Source organism: Pinus tabuliformis, chromosome 2_2 (genome assembly GCF_031772625.1).
Source record: "Pinus tabuliformis cultivar Carrire ecotype Pingquan chromosome 2_2, CPIR1, whole genome shotgun sequence".
NCBI lineage: Eukaryota > Viridiplantae > Streptophyta > Pinopsida > Pinales > Pinaceae > Pinus > Pinus tabuliformis.
Window position 1 is genome coordinate 48,165,781 of NC_142300.1, and position 26,869 is coordinate 48,192,649.

General features: G+C 37.7%; 1 protein-coding gene across 1 annotated transcript in view; it reads left to right on the plus strand.

Annotated features, from left to right (window-relative positions):
* Positions 1-5,030: 5,030 nt before the first annotated feature.
* Positions 5,031-26,869, plus strand: part of LOC149191417 (glutathione reductase, chloroplastic-like) — a 152,422-nt gene continuing 130,583 nt past the window's right edge. Inside the window, exon 1 of the mRNA XM_089404251.1 lies at positions 5,031-5,556. Coding sequence (XP_089260377.1) covers positions 5,159-5,556 — 398 coding nt within the window. The 5' untranslated portion in view covers positions 5,031-5,158. The remainder of the gene's footprint in view (positions 5,557-26,869) is intronic.

Genomic DNA, 26,869 nt, shown 5'->3' on the forward strand with positions numbered 1-26,869 from the left:
GGTTTCCCTGCAATACCCCTTAATTCAACTTCCTTTCCTTCCACAGAAAATTTCATGAAAAGTTCTTGAAAATTAAAAGCTATTGTACCCAAGGATTGTAGCCATTGGACTCCTAGTACAACATCAGCACCTCCCATTGGAATGGAAAGCATTGGGCTAGTCAATACATATTCTCCCATGGATAGCTTGATATTATGGCACTTTCCAGAACAATTTATTGTTCCTCCATTTGCAATCATCACTTGACACTCTGGTGCTGGATATAGGAAGCAATTCAATTCTTTTGCTACCCTACAATGAATAAAATTGTGGGTGCTTCCTGAATCAATCAACACTATTACCTTTTTCTTCTTGATTTGTCCTTCTATCTTGATGGTTTGAGGAGTGGTAATTCCCGCCAATGCATTACAAGATATGGTCGGATTTATTTGTTCTTCATCTAGGCTTTGTTCCTGGAATATATCCTCTTCTTTTGACCTTTCTTGCTCCTTTTCTTCTTCCTCTTCACAATCTATGTAGAATAATTTCTTCTCAGCACACTTATGACCTTTTGTGTATTTGCTATCACAATTGTAACAAAGCCCTTTTGCTCTTTTTTCTTCCAATTGTTGTGGTGTCAACCTTGTAGGTTGTGGAAGACTATGGGCAACAACACTTCCGTCTTTATAGTTGTGAATGGTATGCTTCCTAGTTGCCATAATTTTGCTTTCCATTTTTCTTGCTAACCTGAATGCCTTCTCTAATGAATCAGGTTCCCAAAGGCGCACATCATGTTGGATATTATCCTTTAAAGACCCTATGAACACATCAATCCTATGCTCCTCTGGAATATCTTTTACCCTTATGTTCAATTTTTGGAACTCCTCAATGTGCTCCATTATTGAACCCTTTTGTTTGAGACTTATCAATTGGCTAAAAAAAGTGTTGCTTTTTGTATCCTCATAATGTGCTATCAATTCTTCCGTAAAAATTGCCCAAGTGATAAATTGTTTACGAGAACAAAGCCATTGATACCATACAAACTGATTTGGTTCCAAATATAAAGTTGCCATACGTACCTTTTGTGGGTTTTGCACATTATTGAGATCGAAGAATTGCTCCATCTGTAATATCCATGTGGCGGGATCCTTGCCATCAAACTTCCTCATATCGATTTTTGGAACATGGTGAGTCTTCGATCCAACATTAGAGTCTATGGAATCATGATTAACATTTCTTTTGTTCTCATCATGAGTTTCCTTTACTACCTTTTCACCATTAGTGACCCTTTCTTGTAGCAACTTTTTCAATTCATCCATCTTATCATCCATGCCATCAATTTTAGCGTCCATGCCATCCATCTTAGCTTCCATGCCATCCATCTTAGCTTCCATGCCCTTTATCTTAGATTCCACGCCATTTACCTTAGATTCCATGCCATTTATCTTAGATTCCACGCCACTTATCTTAGCTTCTGTTAGCTTTTGTGAGCGTGACATTTGTTGCACTTGTTCTTGTAATTTTGATATATCATGTAGCATTTCTTCCTCTTCTTCATGAGTCATGCTAGAGCTTTCAGGTTCCTTACTAGGTGTTTGCATTTTCTTTCCTCGGGGCATCAGTTACCGATAATAATGCTTTACTATGCCCTTTGAATTTCGTTAAACCAAGCTTACACAAAAATTTAAAAAAAAACTACACACCTTTTTTCACTTTATAGAAGCCTGATATTGAATCTGATGTATCTCTGTAATTTCGGATCATCCAGTTCTGAAATTGCTACCTGTAGTAGCCTTCTGCGTCCTCTTTCCAATGCCACAAGTCTGAGCCAAATTGGATTCTCCAAGGAAGAGTTATGTGAAATCTCCCACAGTGACTTGCTTTTAGACTGGTTCAGTAGAGCGAACTTGTACGACGTGCCACGAGTCACTGTTTCAACCTTTGAATCTGAAACTCACCCACAAGAAACTACAGTCCGTCCTCTTTCTGTACCTTTTTACGAAATTTCAATCCGATCCTCAGAGAGAGAGTTATGACGATTTTCCCCAGGTCACCTGTTTTGAATGTAATTCAGGAGTCTGCAAAAAGGCCAACTTCCTCAGATCATATCTCCTAAAATATCGCGCGAAAAGCTCTGAAATTCGGACCCAAGGTTCAGCGCCAATTCTTCTCAAATGGGTTTTTTTTTTGCGACTTCTGAAACGTCACAGAAAAAAAGTTATAGCGAAAATGCCACGATGACCTGTTTGGAGCAGCGAAACCCTAGAATCCAAAGCTCTGATACCAAATGTTATGAAACCAGCTCAAGAAAAGATAGAAAAGAGAGATCAACGCCTTAGAATTCAGCCTCTTCGAGGGGGCAACCTCCTTTACATTACATAAATGAACAATTCTTGGATGATACAAATGACAAAACCTCCTTTCTATATATAGGAGTCTAAGGAGTCACAATATAATCCAGTCGACCTAACAATAATAATATAAAGCCACAAAAATAACAATAGAGGGATTCTATGGGGCACAGAAATAACAATATGGGGGTAATAGGGGCACAACAATATAAATAGGGGGTATAACTACAATAGTAATGGGGTAATCACTAGTATTATAGGGACCCAACAGTGTTATGGGCAATCAATTTCCAAATAACCAAACTAGAACCACATACCAGGGAGGGGTATTCCCATAGTTAGCAAAGCCACACCAAATGGAGGCGAAACCACAATGAATGTAGGGATAGAGGCTAAGCCAACACCTTGTTTTGAATTACCCCCTAAAGTAAAGGAATAAGAAAACAACCACATGCACAAGAGTCTACCTGCATAGAACCACCAATATGTAAAGCCAAGGACCAAGTTGGTGGTTGCTATCTAATGATAAAGTAAAACGCAGAGATGTGAGTGAGCCAACTCCATCACCCTAGTCTTAATCCCATTATGACTGTGTGAGCTTAGGAGCATTCATTCATAATTGCAGGAGTTTGAGTTTGAGCATGTGACACGAGAGTCATTACATCACCCCAAAGGATGTATTGTGGAGTTCATCTCTCATGCAGTAGGCCGCATGTCCATATGATTTGACCTTTCTTGAGTTGACATATAACATCATGGAATTTGTTGGTGGTAGATCTTAACATTGATTACAATGTTCCCTTCTTTTCCAAGTGCTCTCTTGTCTACATATTCGTTCACAATTTGGTTATTTTCACAAAGTACATGATAGAATATAACATTAGGAATAAATGACAAGACTTACCAAATCTTGATAAATGTCGATGCTAACTTGAAGCCTTTAAAATTTATACCTCGTACCAAATGTCCAATAACATTCTTTGAATCCTCCACCGAAATAAAACATTAAATATACCATGTTCATAGGAAAGCTTCAGAAGCGATATAGGGGTCAAGCAAGGTTGCCCACTGTCTCCTACCCTTTTTGGTTTATATATCGACAAGGTTGAGGAGTGGTTAAATTCACAAGGGGGTGATGGTATCTATTTGGGCAAGTTTGTTATAAGGCTTCTTTTGTTTGCAGATGACCTTACTCTGCTTGCTAAATCGACTCTTGGTTTGCAAGAGCACTTACTATCCCTTGAGCATTTTTGTAGAAGTGTGGGGATGCAAGCCAATATCAGCAAAATGAAAGTAGTGGTTTCCTCTAAGAAAAGAAAAACATAACCAACATAAGTTCTACTTTGAAGGCAACATTATGGAAGAAGTTGCGGATTACAAATATCTTGAAATTGACTTCAACAAAAATTTACGCTGGAATGGTTGTAGAAAGAAAAGAATTTTGGGGGGTTGGAAAGCATTTTATGCTTTTCAAAATAGGTGTAGAGAGGTAGAGTTATGGGTTTGGAAAACCACTCAAACTCTTTTTGGGCTTCTAGTGATTCCGGTGATTCTCTATGGTTGTGAACTATGGGCCAACAGTACATCCGACATGCAGTGGAGACAAATTGAGAAAATTCAGAAGCGTTTGATTACAAACAAATTCAAGATTAAAAGTGCAGTTCCTTATGCTATATTGTTAAGTGAAACATGGACTGCTCCTATTGAAGCAATTGCTATGGTGTGAGTCATAAGGTATTAAAAAAAATTTGAGCAAATGGAAGAGGGTAGATGGCCTAAGGTTGTCTTTAATGACAGATTGTGCAAGAGAAAAAATACTTGGATGCAACAAAATAACAAATGGTTTAGTAAATGGGGTATTTGCTTGAATGCGTGTCCCATAAACAACAAAGAGATAAAAACTTTTGTTATGGAAAAGTTCCACAAGCTTACTTGGTATAAGGAGCTAGGAAGAAATAAAAAGTATTATATTGAAGTGTTTAATTCCACTCATAGTCATCAACCAAAAGCATACATAGAGGCCAATATCTTTTGGAGAGCCAAAATTCTTATTGCTCAGTTAAGGACTAATTCTCATCAACTCCGTTGTGAAACAAGATGCTGGTAAAGGCCAAAATAAGTGTGGGAGGAAAGAGTATGCATTTTTTGTTATTCCGGAAAAGTGGAAACAAAAAAACATTTCATTTTAGAATGTGAGGCCTTCAAAGACAACAAAGAAAATTATGCAGATATGCTGGCAGCTAGCTCTTGGGATAATCTATTTAGCGAGGGGTTTGTCGAGAAGCTAAGAGCATTTATTTCGAAGCTTTATAGAAAAATGGCCGAATACATCACGCAAATGAAGAAGCAATCTGTCCCATAGACTATCTTTAGCTTCGTAAACGTTAAAATAATTTCTTTCTGAACTTTAATAAAATTGTAAAATTACAAATCCATACACCCATCACACTAATTAAAATGATATTAGAGATTTCAATTTTTTTCCCATAAATTTAACTTGAGTTGCCCTAACTGTTTCTAAATTTAATGACAGAACATTAAAATGATTATCTTATTCAGTAAACGCTCAAGGAATGGAAAAGTGACACTGGCATTCCAATCTTTCCACCATAGAATTATGACAACGCAACAAGTGAAGGGAAGAGGGAATGGAAAAGTGACACTGGCATTCCAATCTTTCCACCATAGAATTACGACAACGCAAGAAGTGAAAGGACACAATTTCCCCTACTCATGAATGTTGTTATAAAATATATTGTTATCCACATGGCGATTGTAAAACCAAAACCCCAAACTATTACAGAAAATTTATAGAGGACTAGGCAGATATGGCTAGCTCCATGGGAGCTCCTAGATGTGTCGCTGTACTGTTTTCCTCTCACAGTGTACAAAATTTGTACACTCCACACTCCAATTATATAATTTCCCCTTGGTCCGGCCTAAGGGCGCTCTGCAAAATCAGTTGCAGAAACCCTAAACTCTACCAAGAGAGAAATAAAAATGTTCTTCGGCAATGGCGCAGTTTGAGCACGAGAGCAGAGGTTGACAATGGGGCTGTACTGTTGGGAAAGAGTGAGGAATTCGACTATGACCTGTTCACAATCGGAGCTGGGAGCGGCGGAGTCAGAGCCTCCAGGTTCGCTGCTAATTTTGGTGCCAGGGTTGCAATTTGCGAGATGCCTTTCGCCACTATTTCCTCTGATAATGCTGGGGGCGTCGGTGGCACGTAAGTCTGCTTTTACCTGTGTTTTTTGGTGTGTTCAAATCTGTTTACGAGAAGCTTTGCTGATATATTTAAGGTCGCGCCTTGTCCCTGTGGTGGCAGGGTTTTATGTATACGTAATTGAAATGTAGATGGGATAAAAATAAGCATTAATTTCAAATATTTATATGGTTGGTGAATTGGAGAATCCATGGGTGTTTTATATATCCATGGCTTTCTGTTTTTGGCGTCTTCTACATATTAGGCAAAATATCATAATCACGTAGGACCCGAGTAGATTATTCACTTTTTTTTTAACCTCCAAAGGTGGCCTCACATTCAAATGAAGCTTTATTTTGCATGAGTATGTTGAATTTTAAAATCAACCATTTCCTTCCTAATCATGTCTCGTGGACCTTCCTTGATTTGTGTTGTTATTTTATTTTATTTATTTTTTAAAATATTTTGTAACATATAACAAAGCACCCCACCTTCTGGTGAGATTTTTTTCATGGCTCAAAGCCTCAACAACTGGCTCACATAGAACAACACATGTCACAAGTGGAATTTCAACCCGCACAGGGAAGAACATTTTTCCTTGTTAATCACTTGAGCTAAACCCAATCAGCTGGTTTGCGGTTGTTACCCATGAGATGTCCTTAATGATTGGAAGTTTTACCGTTACATGGCATCTCCTTATGTTGGGATTTCTTTCCCCATTATTATTAATACTCTTATCTATACAATCATAGTAATGTTATCTTCCATACTAGTTGGAAATAGATGCCCAATTGCATTATAATTTTTGCCTTTCATATTCATTTTGGTGGCAGATACTGTGTACAATATATATTTGTGCAACACATAGGCCTATGGGACGATGAGGATGACAGTAATAAAAACTATTGCTTTTTTTATGCTGATAGTAAAGTGCAATTTGGATCTAAATCTTTGTTAATCGCATGAATTCATAGACACTTTAGCAGGCTCCCCCATGATGGCTTTTGCTCCATATGATCACCTCCCATGTTTGATTCCTACCTTCACTGGGATAAATTGAGTTGTAGCAGCAGCTGTAGTGCTGTCTCACTACCATTGGTTTTGAATCTGTGGCCCTTCTTAATGTGGAGTTTGTCATTATGTAAGATCCTATGTTGCACTTGTTTTTGAGATGGGAAATGTCGGGGATAGCGGGACATGTCCATTGGAAGGCTAGTGTGCACCCCAAATTGTTCAAGGGATGGCAGGTTGGGGACAATGAATTCACCATAAAAATTTGGAATTCCTTGAAGTTTGTAAGTGTACCAAGCTATACTATATAGTATATGCACATCCCTCACACTTGTAGGATTTGTGTGAAAATTCTGCACTATTGTAGTGAACAATCTGAAACTAAATTGTAACACCAAATGTAGAAAATCCACGAAATTCTGATCTGCTAATATGAGCAATCTGAAATATGATTTCTTCTCATATAAACACAAAATTTCTCTACTAAACTTTGCAGTGGAATAGGAACAAAAATAAATGCACAATTCACACAAGAGAACACAACATTTTTCTAGGGAACCCAACTGGGAAAACCCTATGCTTGATCGAGAATTTCATTGAAGAAATTAGAGCAGTAGATCTTATACAAATACAACTTGTTTCAATCTGAAATCAATCTGATTTCTCTGCTAGTACCAAGCTTGAAACTATCAGCAACACCCCTGATCTACTTGCCTTTTTCAATACTCACACGAGCTCCTCTTGTACGTCCTCTCTCACAAGCTCCACACATAAACCTGTGCAATCTGCTCACAAACCCATGAGCTCTATCATCTTGCCTCACCAACTCGTGCTTACAAGACAATGATGAAATTGTGCCATCGTTCCTCCTTATAAGCACTTCGATTAGGCTATTACTGGCAAGTTCTATTCGAGGAAAGTCGAACTGTTGATTCTCTAGTTAACAAAAGCTCACTGGTTGTGTTAACTCGCCCTTCCTGTAATTTAGGAGTGTGGCTCAATCAACTTGTCCTTTACCCAAAATAACTTGCACTAGAAGATAATAAACTTGACCTTCCACTAATTAGCACTAGTCAACTGCTTCTTGCACTCCTAACTTTTAGGAATTTGCCCTAAATTTTAGGAACTTGTTTGATTTTTGGGGAATTAGCTCCTAACTCATAGGAACTCATGCATGCTCAAGGAGAAACTCATTGTGGTTCCTTTGATTAAGGCACAAATCAAGGAACCCTTTCTCGCTATTATTTTCAACACCAAAACACATAATTCTCTACCCTTTTGCAGCGGAATAGAACATAATTAAAAACACATTCATACAAATACAATAACACAAAATTTTCTAGGGAACCCAACTGGGAAAACCCTATGCTTGTTTGAGAATTTTAGTGATAGAAATTTAAGCAATAGATCTCTTACAATACAACTGTTTCAATCAGAAAACAATCTTGTTCTCCCTTTGCTTGTCCTAAGCTTGAAACACCTTGCAAGAACCTTGATCTAGTTCCTAAATCCTTGTGCATAGGGAGCTCATATTATTTAGGAATTAATTCCTAAATCCTAGTGCAAATCCCAAGGAATTCTCTTCTATCAATTTGCACACAAGGTTCTCCTTAGTATGCCCTTCCCATACGCAAGCTCTTGCACACAAACTCGTGCTCTCTATTGTCTTGTCTCATCAACTCGTGCTCAGAAAACAATGATCCAATTCTGTGCCTTCGTCCTCCTTATATGCAATTCACATCAACTAAGTTTGGCAAGTTTATTTTTGGAACTCGATCTTGTGATTGACTAGTTAACTGAGTCTAACTGACTCATGTACCTTGTCCTAGCCACAAATAACCATTGAGACTTCTAACTCGCATTAGGAGACAAACAACTGAGCCTCCAACTATTCGCATGAGTTAAACTGCGTCATGAACTCGCCCTAACTTTTAGTAACTCATCCTAACTTATAAGTTATAGGAATTCGTCCTAACATATAAGAACTTGTGCATGCTAAAGACAAATTGCTTGTGGTCTTTGACTAAGGCACAAGTCAAAGAAGATCTTGCTACAATTTTCAACACTCCCTCTTAGCGAGGAAGGTGCTTCTGGAAGAACCTCGTCCACCTGGATCTGTCTCCAACACTACCACGTTCTCTGTTACTGCAACTGCTCCCTTTGAACTAGAAGACTTTCTTGCTTTCTTTTGTGGAACTTGATCTGAAGACTTGTTTTTTCCCACCATGCTCTGCAAGTCTATCACTTAAGTCATAAGTGCCATGTACTTTGTGTACCTCTGTGGCTGCTTCATCTAGCTGAAGGTGATACTAGAAGATCCAAATCTATCCCAATCTCTCGTAAACAAGTCCCACTTGGATGGAACTTTCCCTATACTGGGAGTCTCTCACTGAGTGGCTGTCTCCACTTTGTTGATTTGGGGTAGCATCGGATGTGCTCTAAGCCTCAAATTTTGCAGGGAGGTTTGGGCACATGCATTCTAAAGAACCCAGAAAACGTTTTGGAAAATTTCACCCAGAAGTGATTTTGTTAAAATAATTAATATTTTTAATGGGTTTCCTAAGTCTAAACTTAAGAAAATTAAAATATTAATGGGCATTAATCTAATGAGGGGTGAAACTTCTAGAAAAATACACGGATCAAGCCAAAACGATCTAAGCCTTTGATTATGATTTAATCTAGGTCGTTGGTTGTCCAACAGGAAGATATAAGAAGGGGCTTGATGGTCATTTGGAAAACTCAGAGAGATTGAGAAAATTGATTTTCTGAGGTGAGAAGTTCTTAGGAGGAAAATCGATTAAGGAGATCTTGCAGCAGAGGGGCAATGAGAATCCAGGAGAAGGAATTTCCGGAGAGTACAAGGCAGAAGAGGACAGAAAGACGTCCAGAGGAAGACTGACGCTGGCCTACCAAGTGCTGATGCAGTCAGTGAGGGGAAATCGAGTTCCTGCCGAGGGAAGCCGAAGTTTAGTTGCCGGAAGCCAGGGTGTGAGACTGGGAGGCAGAAAAGTCGATTTCTTAGCCAACAAAGGATTCAGAGCAGAGAGGCAGCGTAATACCCAGGAGGGTTGATGCAGAAGCTGCCCAGGGTGACACAGTTTTGCGCAAAAGCCACGCTGACGCAAAGCCTCCAGAGCTGAAGGATTAGTCACTGATTCTCCAATCACAGGGTGAGATCATTTCACTAGTCTTTTGTTCAGTATTCTCTCTGTAAAGGATTGCTAGTTGAGCATCCTAGAATTGTACTCATAAATTTTCTCCTGCATAATAATAAACCCTCAGAGCTGCTGCACCAGTTTTCTCGCATTGGGTTTTTCCGGGGACTATTTGTCCAAAACTAACTGTGTCCTATGTGTTGCATTATTCTTTCTTGCTCAGTGTTTTGTTTCTGCATATATGTGAATTAAGTGAAGGCTGCAGATATATTTACTTCAAAGTTTACCATAGAAGACAATAAATAACTTGTATGATTTAATCAAGTGGGAGAAGTAACATTAGTTTGCTGTAGTAGGGATTCCAGCGTTGGAATTTTCACACTCTCGCCCTTGGCTATGGTCCTCATCATCCTGCTGGTTGGCCTAATTGCCAACTAACCTAGACTTAAATTGAGATACTGGCTGAGGGTCTAGTTTGAGTAAATTCTTCTCAGGTACTCTAATTTGTTCTTGCTCAAGGACTCCCTCTGAGTTCTGCTCTCCTCAACCATCATTTCTCTACTCTGAGCTCTCCCTGCCTTGCTGCTCAAGGCTGCACCTGTCTCTACTTGGAACTTGTAGAGATTCTTCATCCTCACACCTATCTGCTTCTTACATCCAGAAGTTAAGTGCTAGAGGTAAGCCTTATCTCTGCTGAAGACAACATCATAACCCTTGTTCTCAACTGTATCTACCAAAACTTGATTCCCTTTGAAAGCTAGCAGTACCAACTCCTCTAGCTGCATACATACTATCATCTCTTAGCTCAATTTGAAACTGCATGTCCTCCTTCAGGTGATTGAAACTCTTCTTGTTCCCAGTGATGTGGAAGGATGCTCCTGAATCAATATACCATACACTACTGTTTGCTAAGCTTTCCATGCAATCTATCAATGAGAAATCTTTCTCGAACTGGGCAGGAAGTGCATCTACCTCCACTGATGCAGCTACATGACCCTTACTCGACATCTTCTTCCGCTTAGGACACTTAGTGGCACAATGTCCAAACTCATGGCAATGGAAGCACTTGATCTTACTTAGATTATTCTTCTTGCCCTTCTGATTCGACCCAACCTCTCCTTGGCCCTTCTTACCCTTAGCCTTGCTACTTTTGCCTGCCAGGGAAAAGTTCTCCTCATCCTTTGCCTTCATCAATCTACCATCTCTGGTCCCTCTCCGAATCTCTTCCTGAACGCACTTAGTCCAAAACCTTTCTCAATTGGGAAAATTTTCTTTGCCACTGACAACATCCCAGAAACCATACCAAGACTTGTGAAGTCCCAGTAAGGCCAAACTCACAAGTTCATGATCAGATATAATCACGCCCACACCACCCAACTCATCTCGTACCTGAGTGAACCTTGACAAATATGAGATGATGGGCTCATCCTTGCTCATCTGGATACTCTTCAGCTTCTCCTTAAGAGCAAGCTTCCTGGTATCACTAGTACTCCGATATAGTTCTAAAATAGTTTTGAACATCTCATAAGCTGTCTTCTTCTCATGGATATGAGGAACTATATGATCTCTGACCCTTCTAGAACAATCTTTCTTGCCTTGATATCATTCTTGGAATGTTGGGTCAACTGTTGGGGATCTTGTGGTGGTGGTATAGCCTGCTTCACAAATTCTCCCACCTCATTATCCTCCAAAATTATCATGATCTTCCCTTTCCATGGAATGAAGTTAGAGTATCCCTCTAAGCAGTGATTTGATCTCAACCCTTGGAATGTCATTCTGCTTACCTAGAAAGCTCTCCAACACCTGCCCACTAACAACCTTGTAGTCCTTCACAAGAAGCTGTACTTAGGGCACTTGTGGCACCTCTCTAATAGTCCTTCAACCTGTACACAAATTTCCAACCAAATCTGTCTCAAAGGACCTCACCACCTAGCAATGCATCAACATGGAAGAACAACAAGCATACCTTTGCAATGGATGACTTCCATTGCCTTAAATCCCCTCGGCCTATGCACCCAATCCTGAGGTTTTGACCCTCTGGTTAGGGCACCTGTTTAGTAGTACATTAGCCCAGATCTCATCTTCTAAACCTCCTTCAAAACGTGTGTAACCCTTCCTCTTCAAGCCTTCCTTCATTGCATTATAACTTGGCCTAATACATGCTGTTGTTCCAAGGTTATCTACCTCTGTCTTGCTCCCATCCAGGGCTTTGGCCCTCTTGTAACAAGCAAAAAAATTTGTGGCCTGATGCACAGAGAATTACACTACAAAAAAGAGCATAGAACGGCGCTCAACCTCAAACACCAACTGCTTAAACTCATCCGCTACCAATCACAGAGAAAGGTCACAAGAAACTTGGCGCCTTCTTCCTTTGATAAGGCTCTTAGACACTGCGACTGCTTCAAACATTCTTCTCCTATGATTGCGTTGCTTCTTGTGATATATGGATCGACTTATCTTGGTATTTATTCTGTTTCCTGCTTTTGATACCATGTAGAATTTCTATGAAAATTCTGCATTGTTGTAGTGAACAATTTGAAACTTAATTGTAACACCAAGACACATAATTTCTCTACTCTTTTGCAGCGAAATAGAACATAATTAAAAACACATTCATACAATACAATAACACAAAATTTTCTAGGGAACCCAACTGGGAAAACCCTTTGCTTGTTTGAGAATTTTATTGATAGAAATTTGAGCAATAGATCTCTTACAATACAACTGTTTCAATCAGAAAACAATCTTGTTCTCCCTCTGCTTGTCCTAAGCTTGAAACACCTTGCAAGAACCCTGATCTGCTTCCTAAATCCTTGCGCATAGGGAGCTCCTATTATTTAGGAATTAATTCCTAAATCCTAGCGCAAATCCCAAGGAATTCTCTTCTATCAATCTGCGCACAAGCTTCTCCTTAGTACGCCCTTCCCACACACAAGCTCTTGCACACAAACTCGTGCTCTCTATTGTCTTGTCTCACCAACTTGTGCTTACAAAACAATGATCCAATTTTGTGCCTTTGTCCTCCTTATAAGCAATTCGCATCAGCTAAATCTGGCAAGTTTATTTTTGGAACTTGATCTTGTGATTGATTAGTTAACTGAGTCTAACTAACTCATGTAACTCATCCTAGCCACAAATAACCATTGAGACTTCTAACTCGCACTAGGAGACAAACAACTGAGCCTCCAACTATTCACATTAGTTAAACTGGTTCATGAACTCGCCCTAACTTTTAGGAACTCATCCTAACTTATAGGAACTTGTTAATGCTAAAGACATGACTGCTTGTGTTCTCTTTGACTAAGGCACACGTCAAAGAAGACCTTATTCACTACTATTTTCAACATGATCACCTCCCATGTTTGATTCCTACCTTCAGTGGGATAATTTGAGTTGTAGCAACAACTGTAGTGTTGTCTCACTACCATTGGTTTTGAATCTGTTGCCCTTCTTAATGTAGAGTTTGTCGTTATGTAAGATCCTTTGTTGCACATGTTTTCGAGACAGGAAATGACGGGGATTGGGGGACATGTCCATGGGACGGCTAGTTTGCAACCCCAAATGGTTCAAGGGATGGCAGGTTGGGGACGATGAATTCACCATAAAAATTTGGAATTCCTTGAAGTTTGTAAGCACAACAAGCTATACTATATAGTATTATGCACATCCCTCAAAGCTTGACAAATTTAAAAAAGGGTAGAGTGACATGCCATTATTGGCCTCTAGACATGAGAAAAATGTAGTTTAGTTTTAGGAAACTTAAGTGTAACTATTTTCAATTTGTAACAAGGTCCACAAAGGGTTTATGAGACAAAGAATTGTCTCTATAGCAACTTCTCTTCCTCACATTTCTTGCTAATGATGATTATGTTAAAACATAAATGGAATTCCCTTCTCAGTAAGTTTTGTAGATTTTTACAGCCATGTTGAAAAGATGGGAACTTCACCTTGTTGACCAATATCTTACCATGTTCATTCATAAAGGGGGTTTTTAAATTATGAAAAATAGAGTCAATATATTGTAGGGTTTTTTTCTTCTTCTTTCAAAGCGGGTGATGTGGGGGTAGGGTGGAATTATAGGTATTGCGGGGGGGGGGGGGGGGGTATAAATAGGGGTATTTAGTAGAAATAGAGGATATCTATTAAAATTAAGGGTTATTTTCATTAGAAAGATGTATTTGGAGGGGCTTCAACAAAAGCATTTTGCGAGGTTTTTATCAATATCTAGTGAATCAGGCGTATTTTTAATATCCCGTGAATGTAGGTGCTATGACACAAGTTGACTAAGTGGAGACCCCGAGATTGAAAACCACTATAAAACACTTTGGTTTTGTAAAGAGATTAGATTCATATTTCATATTAAGAAGTGATTGAATAGGAATTTATTTGAACATTTAGTACCCAATCCAAGTCAACATTATATGATTGTTTTCTTAATGCTAGTGGTTATAAGGTTGGAAAAACTGGACTTGAATGACTCCTAGAAACCTATGTAAAATATGTAAAAGACGAAATGCATGAAAAATGAGAAGAACAAGAACCACAAGAATCAACCCTATGAAATGTAATATTTCTTTTTTTCTTGAGATGGAGGCTTTCCTACTTGTAATGTTGTTGTTGAAAATACAATCTTTAAATCACTAGAACCTCAAATTGAAACCCATCATACAAAACCCATTTTTGAGTTGCAACTTGTACAACAGATTCTCATTCAGTGCAATACAAAAGTAATGTATGGTAAAAATGATCTTATTGTGAAATCATTAATGTCCATGATTGTCAAAACCGAAGATATATGCTTCTAAAATCTTCTTAGGAAATCCTTGAGAGTTTCCTAGAATATCCCTAAAATCTGTCCAAAACATTCATGAAATTTGCCTAGAACATGTTGGCGATGATTGACAAGTCCCAAAGTCCTAAATAAAGTCCCTAGCAATTTGGAGATGTCTAATAAAAGTCCCTAAATCCCCAAGACACGGGAACACATGCAACATAGGTAAAATTTCATGTTCATTGTGTTCAAGTTTAGATTCTTTAGGTGTTGTTGCACTCAAATTGTCAAAGTTCCAAGGAAGCGGAAGTACCAATTTTTTCAACAAGGATTGGATCACATATCAGTAGTCTCTGTGCCATAGTCATCCCATTCTGCAAGTTATATATTGTAAATGATCTTAGTAAAACCATGAGTCTATGTATCGATTTAGGTAAGCTTATAATTTGATGATGAACATCCTAATAGGTTTTTTAACCTCACTGATTACTTGTGTTTTTCGACACGGCTAATTAGAAGACTTTTTTCCCTCCAGCTTAAACCCCCAAAGCTAGGGTGAAATTTATTGTCGAATTATTAGGTGAGTCCTAGTGTTTTAGTCAAGTCTAATGTAAAAGTGGTTTGAGAATAATTTAAGCTAATTGGCTAAATTGTTTTACTACAAATCACTTGGTTTACTAGATTATATTGAGTAGCAGATGGGTTTTATGCTTTGAGGGTCTAAGACAAATGTGTATTCCCTCTTTGGGTCTTTAAAAGAAAATTCATATGTAATAGAGGGTTGGAAAAATAATTAATCCCCTCATTTGTAAATTAATTAAATAAAATTAAATCTTAAACTAGAAAATTAATTAAGTAGAGTCAAAATTAAAATGTTTAGGAAAATAAATTCTCTAAATGGAAAAATTCGTGGGTCTTGAACGAATCAATTTTTAAGGGTCCTCCACCATGGGAATATTGTATTTTTCAAGAAAATTTGGACCCTTGGACTTTGGTGGTTAAGTCAAAGTCATTTTTTTAGGAAATTAGCTTTAAATAATCAATTTTGAGCTAATTAAAATGGAATTAAACAATAAATTTGAAAATTCCTAAAAAATAAGGAATCAAGGGTCAATATTAAAAGATCTTGAAGTATTTATCAACGACCAAGATTATTTTGACAAGGATCAAATAAACTAGCTGTTATTTTTCAATTTGGAGGATTTATCTATAAATTAGAGAGTCATTTGAGTCTCTAATCATCTTGATCTCTGACTAGAATTGTCGCTGAAACATTGTGTAAACTATTGTCCCGTTTTGAACTATTTTTTCTATCATAATAAAAGACTTTGGGGTGCAATTCAAGGTGTTCTTGCTTATTGATTTGTGGTATGTGCTAATTACAGACATCTCTATGTTGTGCTGAATATTGTCAAGTTTTGTTTTTTTATTAGATGGAGATAAAATCAAACTATTGACAGTTTTGGGCTAATCTTAGGTGGTTTGATTCCCCATGTGATCTAACAGATTTTTTTTTGAGATAAATACGTAGTGTTTGCAGGTACTTCAGTCCTTGGCCTCCAAGTTCACAAATTTGGGCAAGAATCACTGTTGCTTGGATCTCTAGTTTTATATGGTGGATGTAGTCTTTGCTTGGGCTATAATGAATCATTAATTTTTTTGAAGCATTTTAGTCATTCTTTCAAGTAAAAAATATTGAAAAAATTATTTTCTCAAAATCCATTTAAAAACCCATGTATATTTTGTAAATTAAATTGTAATTTATTTTTTCTAACTTGGGTTGGGGTTTTAGATCTATTTTTTATATATTTGGGGTTTGGGTGTTTTTATTTCATTTTTTGCAGGTTGGATCAAGGGATCAAGTGAGAGAAGAGCTAGATCTAGGCCCTTGAGGGTAAGATCTAGTCTCTAGACAATTTTGCAGGGCCATTTACTGAAGATTTGATGGAAAAATTCAAATCTGGAAATTTTCGAGACACGAGTTTTCAATTTTTGGCCTCCTTTTGCCATTTCAGCCACTGATATTTCATTTTAGCCCTTTTATCCCCACAAATTGGCTTTCCTTTGCCTCGTTCTCCAATTCTTGGCCTCTTTTGCCCCAAAATCAACCCGAAACCCTAAACTGAAGTTTTAAGGCTAAATACTTGGTGGTTTTGTAGGATTAAGGTCTCAAAATTCATATCTAGCAAGCGGCAAGGTAATCCCAAAATTTCAATGATTTTCAACGGTGGGATCTTCAAGGCTTTGGGCTTAGGGTTTGACTTCCAAAACTTCATTTTGCTTCAGTTTCATTACAACAATTAAAGCACAAATAATTAGGCATCAAAACCAAATTTTATATGGTCAAAATTGTTTAGAATTGCAAAATCTTTGTTTTCACAAATTTTTGCCACTTGGGCATCTCTAATTTGTGACCTAAATTTTACATTTTAGCTTGCTGGAAATTTCTACATAACTGTAAAAAATCAGATCTGAACATTTCTGAATAACATCCTAATTAAAGTCTAAAAAATTTAAATTTTCATTTTTTTCGGCAAACTTACTATTTTTAGACATTGTGGGGATTATCTGTAGTATTTTCAGTTTGCTGATCTGTCATTAATATACTACTGCCATAAACGTATCAGTTTTGAAAATCGCCGAATCAAATTCTCCTAAAGCCGTCAAATTGGAAATTTTCAAGTTTTAGTGTATTTTGCCATTTTTGGAAATATTGGTTGTCTAGTTTTGACAATTTTATCTTGCTGATCTGTCACTGTTTCACTGCTGAAATAAGTATATCATATCTGAAATTTTCCTAGTCAAGTCCTAAAAAATTCTTAAAAATTGATTTTTCTCAAGTTTGACATTTTTTACTATTTTTAGGCATTTTTGGGCATTGCTGCTGACATCACTATTTGTTGATTTGTGGATTAACTTACTGCTGCGAATTATACTTCAGATCTGAACTTTACTGAAAGATATATCTTGAGAAAACTAACATACATATTTTCTAAGTTGACATATTTTTGTGATCTTGGGCAAGCATAAGCATTGTTGGTTTAACATTTTCTTATTGCTGTAATAACATTGATAAAGTTTGAATTTTGTGAAGTCTGAATCAGAATGTGAAGACCGAAATCATCCACCTTGGTGTACTTAATTCCATAATCTTGAGCTCCCTTTAAATATCTCAAGACCTTTTTCGCAGCAGACTAATGTCCCTCACATGGCTTTTGCATAAATTTGGAAAGGATGCTTACAACATATGAAATATCTGGTCTAGTTGTAGTAAGGTAGATGAGACTTCCTACACGCTGTCTGTACTTGATTGCACCCTCAAATTCACTCCCTTCATTTTGTTGGAAAAGGTAACTAGGTACAGTCTTCATAATTATCTTTGTACTTGTGTCAATATATATTTCTTGTAAAAAGCAAGAAAAAGAAAATTTATTATTATTATTTTTCTAGTCTAGCATGTTCTTCATGTGTCTAGGGTTTATTGAGTCATGAAGAAAATTTATCCTATGTCAAAGTCCCATTTGGACTATTTTGTATCAAAAGAAAAATATTATATTTGAGTTTAAAAGAGTCATTTTGACCCCCAAGACCCAGTCAGCCCTGCCAGGAGAAGTCAGCCTAAAAGAGGCCCAATTCACGACATGGTGTTGAGAAATATAGGCCATTTGGATTAGGAGATTTCTCTTCAATGATAATTGCTTGTGATTTTTTTTACTTCTTTAGATTATGATCTTCTCTTTTGTTAGATCATTATAGTGTTTTTATTCATAAAACAACAACCAAAGCATGAATAATAAAGAGACAAGAGACACAAAATGTAAGCAATCATCCAGGGCCAAAACCTCTCCAACTTGAGAGGAAAAACCCAAACAAATTCTTCTTCTTATATAGACTTCAATTGACGAATACCAAGATCAAGACCCTTGACCCATTTAACCTCTCCAAGACCAAGTCACAAGGCTTCTTAATTTAACCTTTTCTTCTTCCTTGAGTCAATGATGGTCAAACTGCTTCCTTCTTCCTCTTCATCGGCTACCCTTTTGCCTTAGATCAAACCTACAACTTTTCGGCCCTACTTCAGAAACCCTAGTTGCAACACTTGACTAGGTTTGATATTCTAAATTTCTTCGCTCTAGATGGAGGCTTCTTCTTTGGTAATGCGGCTTGAGAATCACCCTAATATTCTTTGTAATTTGACCTTCAAGTGTTATTGCAATACTTCGGCTCCTTCTGCAACACCTATACCTCGTACATGTGAAGTGTATCAACCCAAAATAGATAACAAATAAACTCGATTATGTTCTTCCTTCCTTCACTCCGTTATAGGTTTCCTTCTTCATGAACTTCGCACTTCTTTCTGCCCGCTTTTTCTTGACCGAAATTCTATTATCAATTGGAGGCCAAGCTGCCCTATATATAGTGATCTGCCCTTCAAATAAGCTGACTTCTCCTAGTGACAAGGCCGACATGCCTTTCTAGAAATATCTTTTGGCCGATTTGAAGGAGGTGCTTGAGCTTGGTCTTGGAGGGTCTTTTAATGACTCATATACATATGTAACATGCCCAATAAGGGTTTTTCAGACATGACATTGAATCAATTGAGTTTTATGACACGATGACTAATCCTAAGGGCTCACAATGGGAGACTTAACTAAAAATAGAATTCCTTGAGCATGAAACATATGGCTCAAGCATTACAAAAATAATTTTATTTTCTTCTTTACATTAATTACATAAAATCACGATATCATTATGAAGATCAAACTTAGTTACACTTTTCAACACTCCCTCTTAACTAGGGAGGTATTTGTAATGTCCCTTTTTTTGGTGTTCCTCATATGACATGGTTAAGATGGACTTTCAAAGTTGGGGGCAGATAGGTCACAGGTGCAAGTTGGTGTCATCAGTGGGCCCAGGTGCTTTTGGAGGGGTTTTGAGGAGGTTTTTATGAGGTTCAGTGGCATTCGCTTGGTATATTCCATCATCTGCACAATTTGCCTTTCGTTTCGGTGCCTTTCGACAACTTGCAAAAAATAGAGTTATTATTGGGCATGACTCAATTAATTACGCCTAAGGTGGCATTTCGCGAGGAATACGTGACAAAACACCTTAGTGTAATAGCTCATTGGAATTGAAACAACAAGATCTACATAATGGGATGGTTAGATATGAGTTTCGGTGACCTGAGGAGACATGGTGGCCAATTTACCTTTTTCTCGCATTAAAAAGATTATTTTAATTGAAATAAAAGAGGGAAAATTGTTCCATGATTAAAATAATAATAAAATAGGAGGTTCTAGAGGAGTCCATCAGATCTATAAAAGAGGAGGAGGAGACCATTGGAGGACATCTTGGATTTGACATTTTCTTTTTGTACAAGAGGTTGAGAACCCGGTTCTCTGCTTCAGCAATAGCTCCATTCCGTCTTCCCAAGTGGAGATAAGAATGATGTATCTATCTCTCTCCTCTTGGCCTTCACTAAGACTTACAGCTGTTAGTCCTAGTCTAGTGCTTGACACATGAGATAGAGAACCATAACTGTCACTCCCTCTTAACTAGGGATGACCAACCCATTCCATAAAGGAATGTACCCAAGCTCCCTCTTAATCAGGGACTTGACTAACCTCCCTCTTGATCAAGGACTTGCTTTCAGTAGCTTTTTAGGTGGAGATCATGGGACAACCAATTGCTTGTAGAACTCTTTCCTTTGATGTCATGAATTTCTTCTTTGTCATAGAGTCTACATCTTTTGGGACTTCTTCGTAGGGTACAGACCATACATCACTTTCATCCATGAGTCAGTCATGTCATCATTGGAAAGTGATCCATTAGTCCATATTTGGTCTTCCTTCATGCCATGTTGCCTTCTTCATGCCATGTTTCCTTAAGGATCTTTCATCCTACTACATGGGCATTAGTTGTGGAAGACATCCACAACTCTTCCCTTGGCAGCCCTGCATAAGCCCATCCATATATTATTAAAAAATACGAAATGAACATTAAATCAAAATTACCTTTGTGATGGTCTTTCATCATGACATCTTCTAGTTTGCATCAACATCTTGCATACACATTGACACATCTCCGAAAGATATATACTATCAAGGGTTTCTTTTGTTTTCTAGACTTCACCAGGGTCTTCATATCTTGCATGAAGATATCATTGTAAAATCTCTCAGTCCTCGGATGTTGATTGCCCTTTTTCATAGTTGCATATTTCATGATCTCTTCCTTTCTTTCTTCACACATTTCCTTCTAGGAATTTCTAGTCACAGTTCCTCCAATTATTGTTAACCACCTCATATTTCATATGAGGACATATTATGTTGATTTCATCTAGTCAATGTGTGGCCCATGCCTTCTTGCATCCTTTCAAAGGAGGAGATCTTTTCTTTTGATCATGCTCTCTAGATAGAACATTTGTCCATGTTACCTGCAACCATATGACATGACTTTACAATATTGAATACAAGCATACATACCTCATTTTTCCTTTAGGTCATCCATACTTTCTTCAACAACTTCCTTGATTGAAAGAACTTCAATCCCTTGATCTGCTTCACCTCTTTTGTCATCATACCATCATCCCATGAATTCCCACAAGATGGAATTCTTGATGAAACCCTTGCTTCCTTTTGATTGGTGAACCTTCCGATGAAGATTCCAATAGAGGATCTTGAGTATCCTCATCTAGCAAATGTTCCCTTTTGATTGATGTATGATGAGCTTTGTGCTAGATGACCTTTTTCTTCTTTTTCCCATAAGTGCCACTTATGCTTCTAATGAGGTTACCAAGAGCTATATCCTTCCATAGGTGACTGCCATAGACTTCTATTTCAACTATTTTTCTCTATGATCACGAGCTCTTGATTTTAATGCTTCTATGATGCCATGATGCATCCTATCATTTTCCTTAGTGATTCATGATAGCCATATCTTACAACAGAAAACTTGAAAACAAGAATTTGAAAAGAACTGGGCGAGGAAGACTATCTCAATCATAGTAAAGATCTTTTACTTCCTCTTTCTTGGACTTCTTCTTTTCAGCTTCCTCCACTTCTTCGGTGATATGGGCTTCTTCTCTACCTCTTTTGTTATTGTCCTTCTTGAGCTTAGGACAATCTCTTTTGTAATGCCCATATTCTTGATATCCATAGCATTGAATCTTAGCCATGTGCTTCTTCCTTTTTACGAGGACCAAATTTCCTAGATTTTCCTCTTCTCTTTGCCATAGCAGCATATGCTTGATTTTTCTCACTTGATCCTACATCAGTTTTTGCCTTCAACCTGGTTTCTTCAATTTTACATAGAGACCATAGATCCTGGAATGGATTGGCTTCTTTCTTCCCATAAATACTTGAAGTAAAGTTACCCCATTCCTATGGTAGTGCATTTAGTACTACAGTGGTCATCTCTTTGTCAAACATTATTTGACCCAGATTTTGTAGTTGATCCCTATTTCAGATATCCTCACAAAGTATGAGGCTATTCCTCCTTCTTTTGATATCCTTAGCTTGTAGAGTTCTTGCCTTGGAGAGATAACTTCTCCTACAATGCTTACATAAAACAACTCTACGAATTTGTCATATATTTCTTTTGAGGTGTCGAGTTTAGATACACATGGAATGAGAGGATCCTTGATGGATTCGATGAGAATCCTTTGAGCCTTCACTTTCCCTTTCATAAACTTTGCAAGTGCTTGAGCATCAATTACATAAAATAACAATTTTCTTCTTTACATCAATTATATAAAATCACGATGTCATTATGAAGACTGAACCTAGTTACACTTTTCAACACATGGATGGCTATGAAAGGAAGAGACTTCGTCCTCATTTGTACACTCACTCACAAAAGTTCGATCTCTGAGCAAGAAAGGAAGAAAAGAAGTGCGAAGGCCAAGGAAGAGAGAGAAATCTAAGGAAGAAAGGAAAAAATTGAATTTTTGCTTGTTTTTGCCCACACGTGCGAGAATTGTAGGGTTATTTTGTGAGCCGTAGGGCTGAATTTGCAGGGTTGAACTGTAGAACCAAGTTGCAGGGTCAAAATTGAGTTTGACTAGATTTGGTGAAGTTTGACTAACATTGACTTTGTTGACTTTGACTTGTTTGAGGAAGGTTTTGAAGGAGGGTTGACTTGGTGCTTGTGGAGGTCTTGGTCTTGGTCTTTGGGTTTTGGATGTCTCACTTTGATCTAATTCTATAAGAAAAGAAGTTGTTTGGGTTTTCCCCCTTAAGGGGTTTTCCCCTGGCTTAGAGTCTAAATCTTGTGTTTTTTGTGTTCTTGTGATCTTCATGCACTTTATATTTTGGTAATTGCTTGATGAAGAAGATATAATAAAGTAATAAAAGCCAACAAACTCTCACAAGTAATTATAAAGTAAGAGGAATCAACCCTAATCTACAAGTACATTGATTTCTCAACATGGTATTAGAGCTAAGGTGAAGGAAGGACAACTTGAGGATCACTTTTGTTGGCACTCTCATTGGAAAACATTCTTGAAGCAATTATCTATTCTCTCTCCCGCTCTTCAATGGCAAGCTATATGAAGAAATGCCTCAAGACTCTCCGGAGTCTCCTTGAAACTATCAAAGGTTGCATCATCAAGTTCATCTCCAAGCTATCTAAAGAAGTCATGGATGGAAGTCTCTTTTCCGCTCTCACAGGTACTTTTGAAGATGATAGTATATGGGTAATCGACAGTGGAGCCTCAAGACATATGATAGGGGAATGTGGTCAACTCCAAACCTTATCAAAATGAATCTCTTCTCATTCAGTTGAACTTGGAGACAAGAAGAGCTACTTAGTCAAAGGAATTGGATCTACTTCTTTGGAGCTGGAAACCGGTGGAAACATTCATCTCAACAATATACTTTATGTTCTAGGTTTGAAAAAGAACTTGCTCTCTATTTCTTGCCTAGAAGATAAAGGTGATAGGGTTGATTTTATTGATGGAAACGTTATTGTTTATTGATGGAAAATGCTAAGACTATTGGGATTCATGAGGGCAGGTTGTATTACTTCTAACACCTTTTCCTTAAGCTCTAGTGCATTTAGATATCAACCCTTGTGAACTATGGCAAAGAAGGTATGGTCACCTTCATTACAAGATATTACCATCATTGAATCATATGGTTACTGGTATCCCTCAACTAAAAGAAGAGCATGAAGGAGTCTGTAAGTAATGTGCTCTTGGCAAGAATGTGAAGAAAGCTTTTGCAAGCAATGATACAAGATCCAAGGAAATTTGGGATCTCATACATCCCTATGTTTGTAAAGCTATGGCAGAAAAATCTCTTGGAGGTCATTAGTACTATGTGACATTCAGTGATGATCACTCTAGAAAAACTTGGATATACCTCCTTAGGTCTAAGAATGAAGTTTTTGAGACATTTCAAAAGTTCAAGGCAGAGGTGGAAAATTTGACAGAAAGGAAGAAAAAAAACCCTAAGATAAGATAATGGTGGAGAATATACTTCAAAAGAACTTGTAGCCTTTTGCAAGGAAGCAAGAATTAAGAGGGAGTTGATAGTTCTGTACAATCCTCAACAAAATGGTGTGGCTGAAAGGAAGAACCGATCAATTGAAGAATGTGTTAGAGCCATGCTACATGACTAAGAACTACCCAAGTTCTTATGGGGAGAAGCAACTGTAACAGTAGTATATATACAAAATTGAAGCCCTCATAAAATTATCAATGACATGACTCTGGAAGAAGCTTTCACATGAAAGAAACCAAGTGTTGATCATCTTTGAATATTTGTATGTCACATATACATTCACATTCCTAAGGACAAAGGGAAGAAATTGGACCTTGCAGGTGTAAGAGGCATCTTTGTTGGTTATATTAACATCAAAGAAGATCGTCATATTGAAGTTAGCAGAGATGTTATCTTTGACGAAAGTATTGCACACAAGAAGTCCAAGGACATTCCTACTGGTTTTGATGAGGAAGAACCTGTATTTGCAAATGAAGAGACTTCAAGGCATGACGATGTTCTAGAACCTACAACTAAACATGAAGAAATTGAAGGACTAAGTGAACCTATGCAACAAGTCATCATTCCAAAAACTCGAAAGAGGTCTGCTTGGTTAAGGCAAGAAGTTGAAGGACATGCAACAACTAAAGGAACTTTCAGAGAAAGCAAGAAATCTAAGTGGTATTAGGATATGCAACTTACATGACTAAACTCATTGAAGCAAAACCTACCACTTGTGAGAAAGCAACCGAACATCAAGAATGGAAGAAAACAATGCAAGAAGAATACCGATCTATAATGAAGAATGATGTTTGGGAAATTGTTCCTAGACCGAGGGACAAATTTGCTGTCACTTCAAAATGGGTATACAAGATCAATCACGCAGTTGATGGGAGCATTGACAAGTATAAGGCAGGGTTTGTGGCAAGAGATTTCTCTCAAAAGGAAGGAATCGACTATGAAGAAACTTTTGCTCCAACATCTAGGTATACAACTATTAGATCACTTATCTCTCTAGTTGCTACTATGTGATGGAACATTCATCAAATGGATGTTAAAACAACTTTTCTAAATGGAACAATTGATGAAGAAGTTTACATTGAGCAACCTCAAGGATTCGAGGTCCATAATAAAGAGACACATGTCGGAGATTGAAGATGATTCTATATGGCTTGAAACAAGACCCTAGAACTTGGTATGCAAGAGTGGATGCATATCTTCTAAGACTTGGTTTTGTCAAAAATTCTGCAGATCCTAATCTCTACATTAAGGTGGTCAAGAATGAACCGGTGATCATTACTACTATATGTGGATGACTTACTAGTTATAGGTCTAGAGCTTCGTATTCAGGAATGCAAGAAGTAGTTGGCAATTGAATTTGACATGAAGGATCTTGGGCTTATGCACTACTACTAATCCCAAGTACTTCAATGCCCAAATAATAATGAAGATGTCCTAAGTTTGTCATTTCAAAACCTTTCTTTAGATTTTTGTTCATGGATGCAGTATAAGTTTCATTGATTCCAGTTGTTAATAGATCATCTACATATACTACAAGATACACAACTATTTTGACAACCTTTTTGACAAAGAAAGTTGCCTCATCAAGATTGTAATGTTTGAAATTTAGCTTCAGAAAATGCTCGGTTAGCTTTACATACCATGCTCGTGGTGTTTGTTTTAAACCATACAAGGATTTGATGAGCTTGCATACCTTTTGTTCTTGTTGCTTCACAACAAAATGTTAAGGGTGAGACATAAAAAAACATTTTCTTTCAAATCCCCATTCAAGAAACGTGTCTTCACGTCCATTTGATGGATTTTCCATCCTTTTTGTGCTGGTAAAGAGAATATGGTCCAGATGGTCACCCATTTTGCTGTGGGAGCGAAGGTTTCCTCATAATCAACACCTTTTTGTGCAAATCCTTTTGCCATGAGCCTTGTTTTATGCTTGTCAAGTGAGCCATCTACTTTATACTTATTTTTGAAGACCCACTTGCAGCCAATTGGTTTGGTTTCGTATGGAAGGTCTAGCAACTTCCAAGTTCCAGTTTTGATGAGTGCATCATATTCCTTCTGCATGACTTCTTTCCATTCATCATGAGAAGCGACTTCTTTGAAAGAAGTAGTGAATTGGCAACTAGGGCCAAATTCCACCTTGGGACAACTCATTCAATGGAGGTGATGATTGCATTAAATTCATCTTTTCGAAAGGACCAAAATTGATATAAAGGTCATCCAATTTGGACAAGCAGGAGTGTGTTTTTGAATTTATGCCCATAAATGGGCAAATTGTTCAAGACGGCCACATCATCATGTAGGCTCATGAAGCCCAATGGACATGACTCTTCACTCTCAACGACTTGTATGAATACAAGTGACTTCTCACCTCATTTGGCATCATCATCACTCACACATTCTTCTCTTTATTTCTCTCATTGGTTTGTACAACTATTGGACAAATTCTCTCTCTCACACGTGTGGCAAGAAGGACGAGTTTCTAGACTGAATTGCACAGCCAAAAATTTCAGGAGCAGACCAAGTTTGACTAGCGTTGACCAGGAACTCTTTGACCTGCATTGATTGCGATTTTTGGAGGGTTATTTCTGTTTCTTTAGGCCACATTTTTGGGCACAACAATTGAGAAGATTTGGGCAGTTTGACCAACGCTGACTTCAGGATTGATTGCAAATTTGACCCTAGATTTTAGGACAAAAGTTTGACCAAGTTTGATCATTGACTTTGTGACTGTTTTGGGTTGATTTTGACCTCCTATTCAGGCAGAGTTTGACCAAGCTTCAAAGGAGACATTTTGCTGTTGATTTGACCGCTGTTGACTTTCTAGTTAGGGCTGAATTTGATTGCAGATTTGACAGGGCTGTTTTGATTGTGATTTGGTGAGTCAATATTGACTTTTTTCA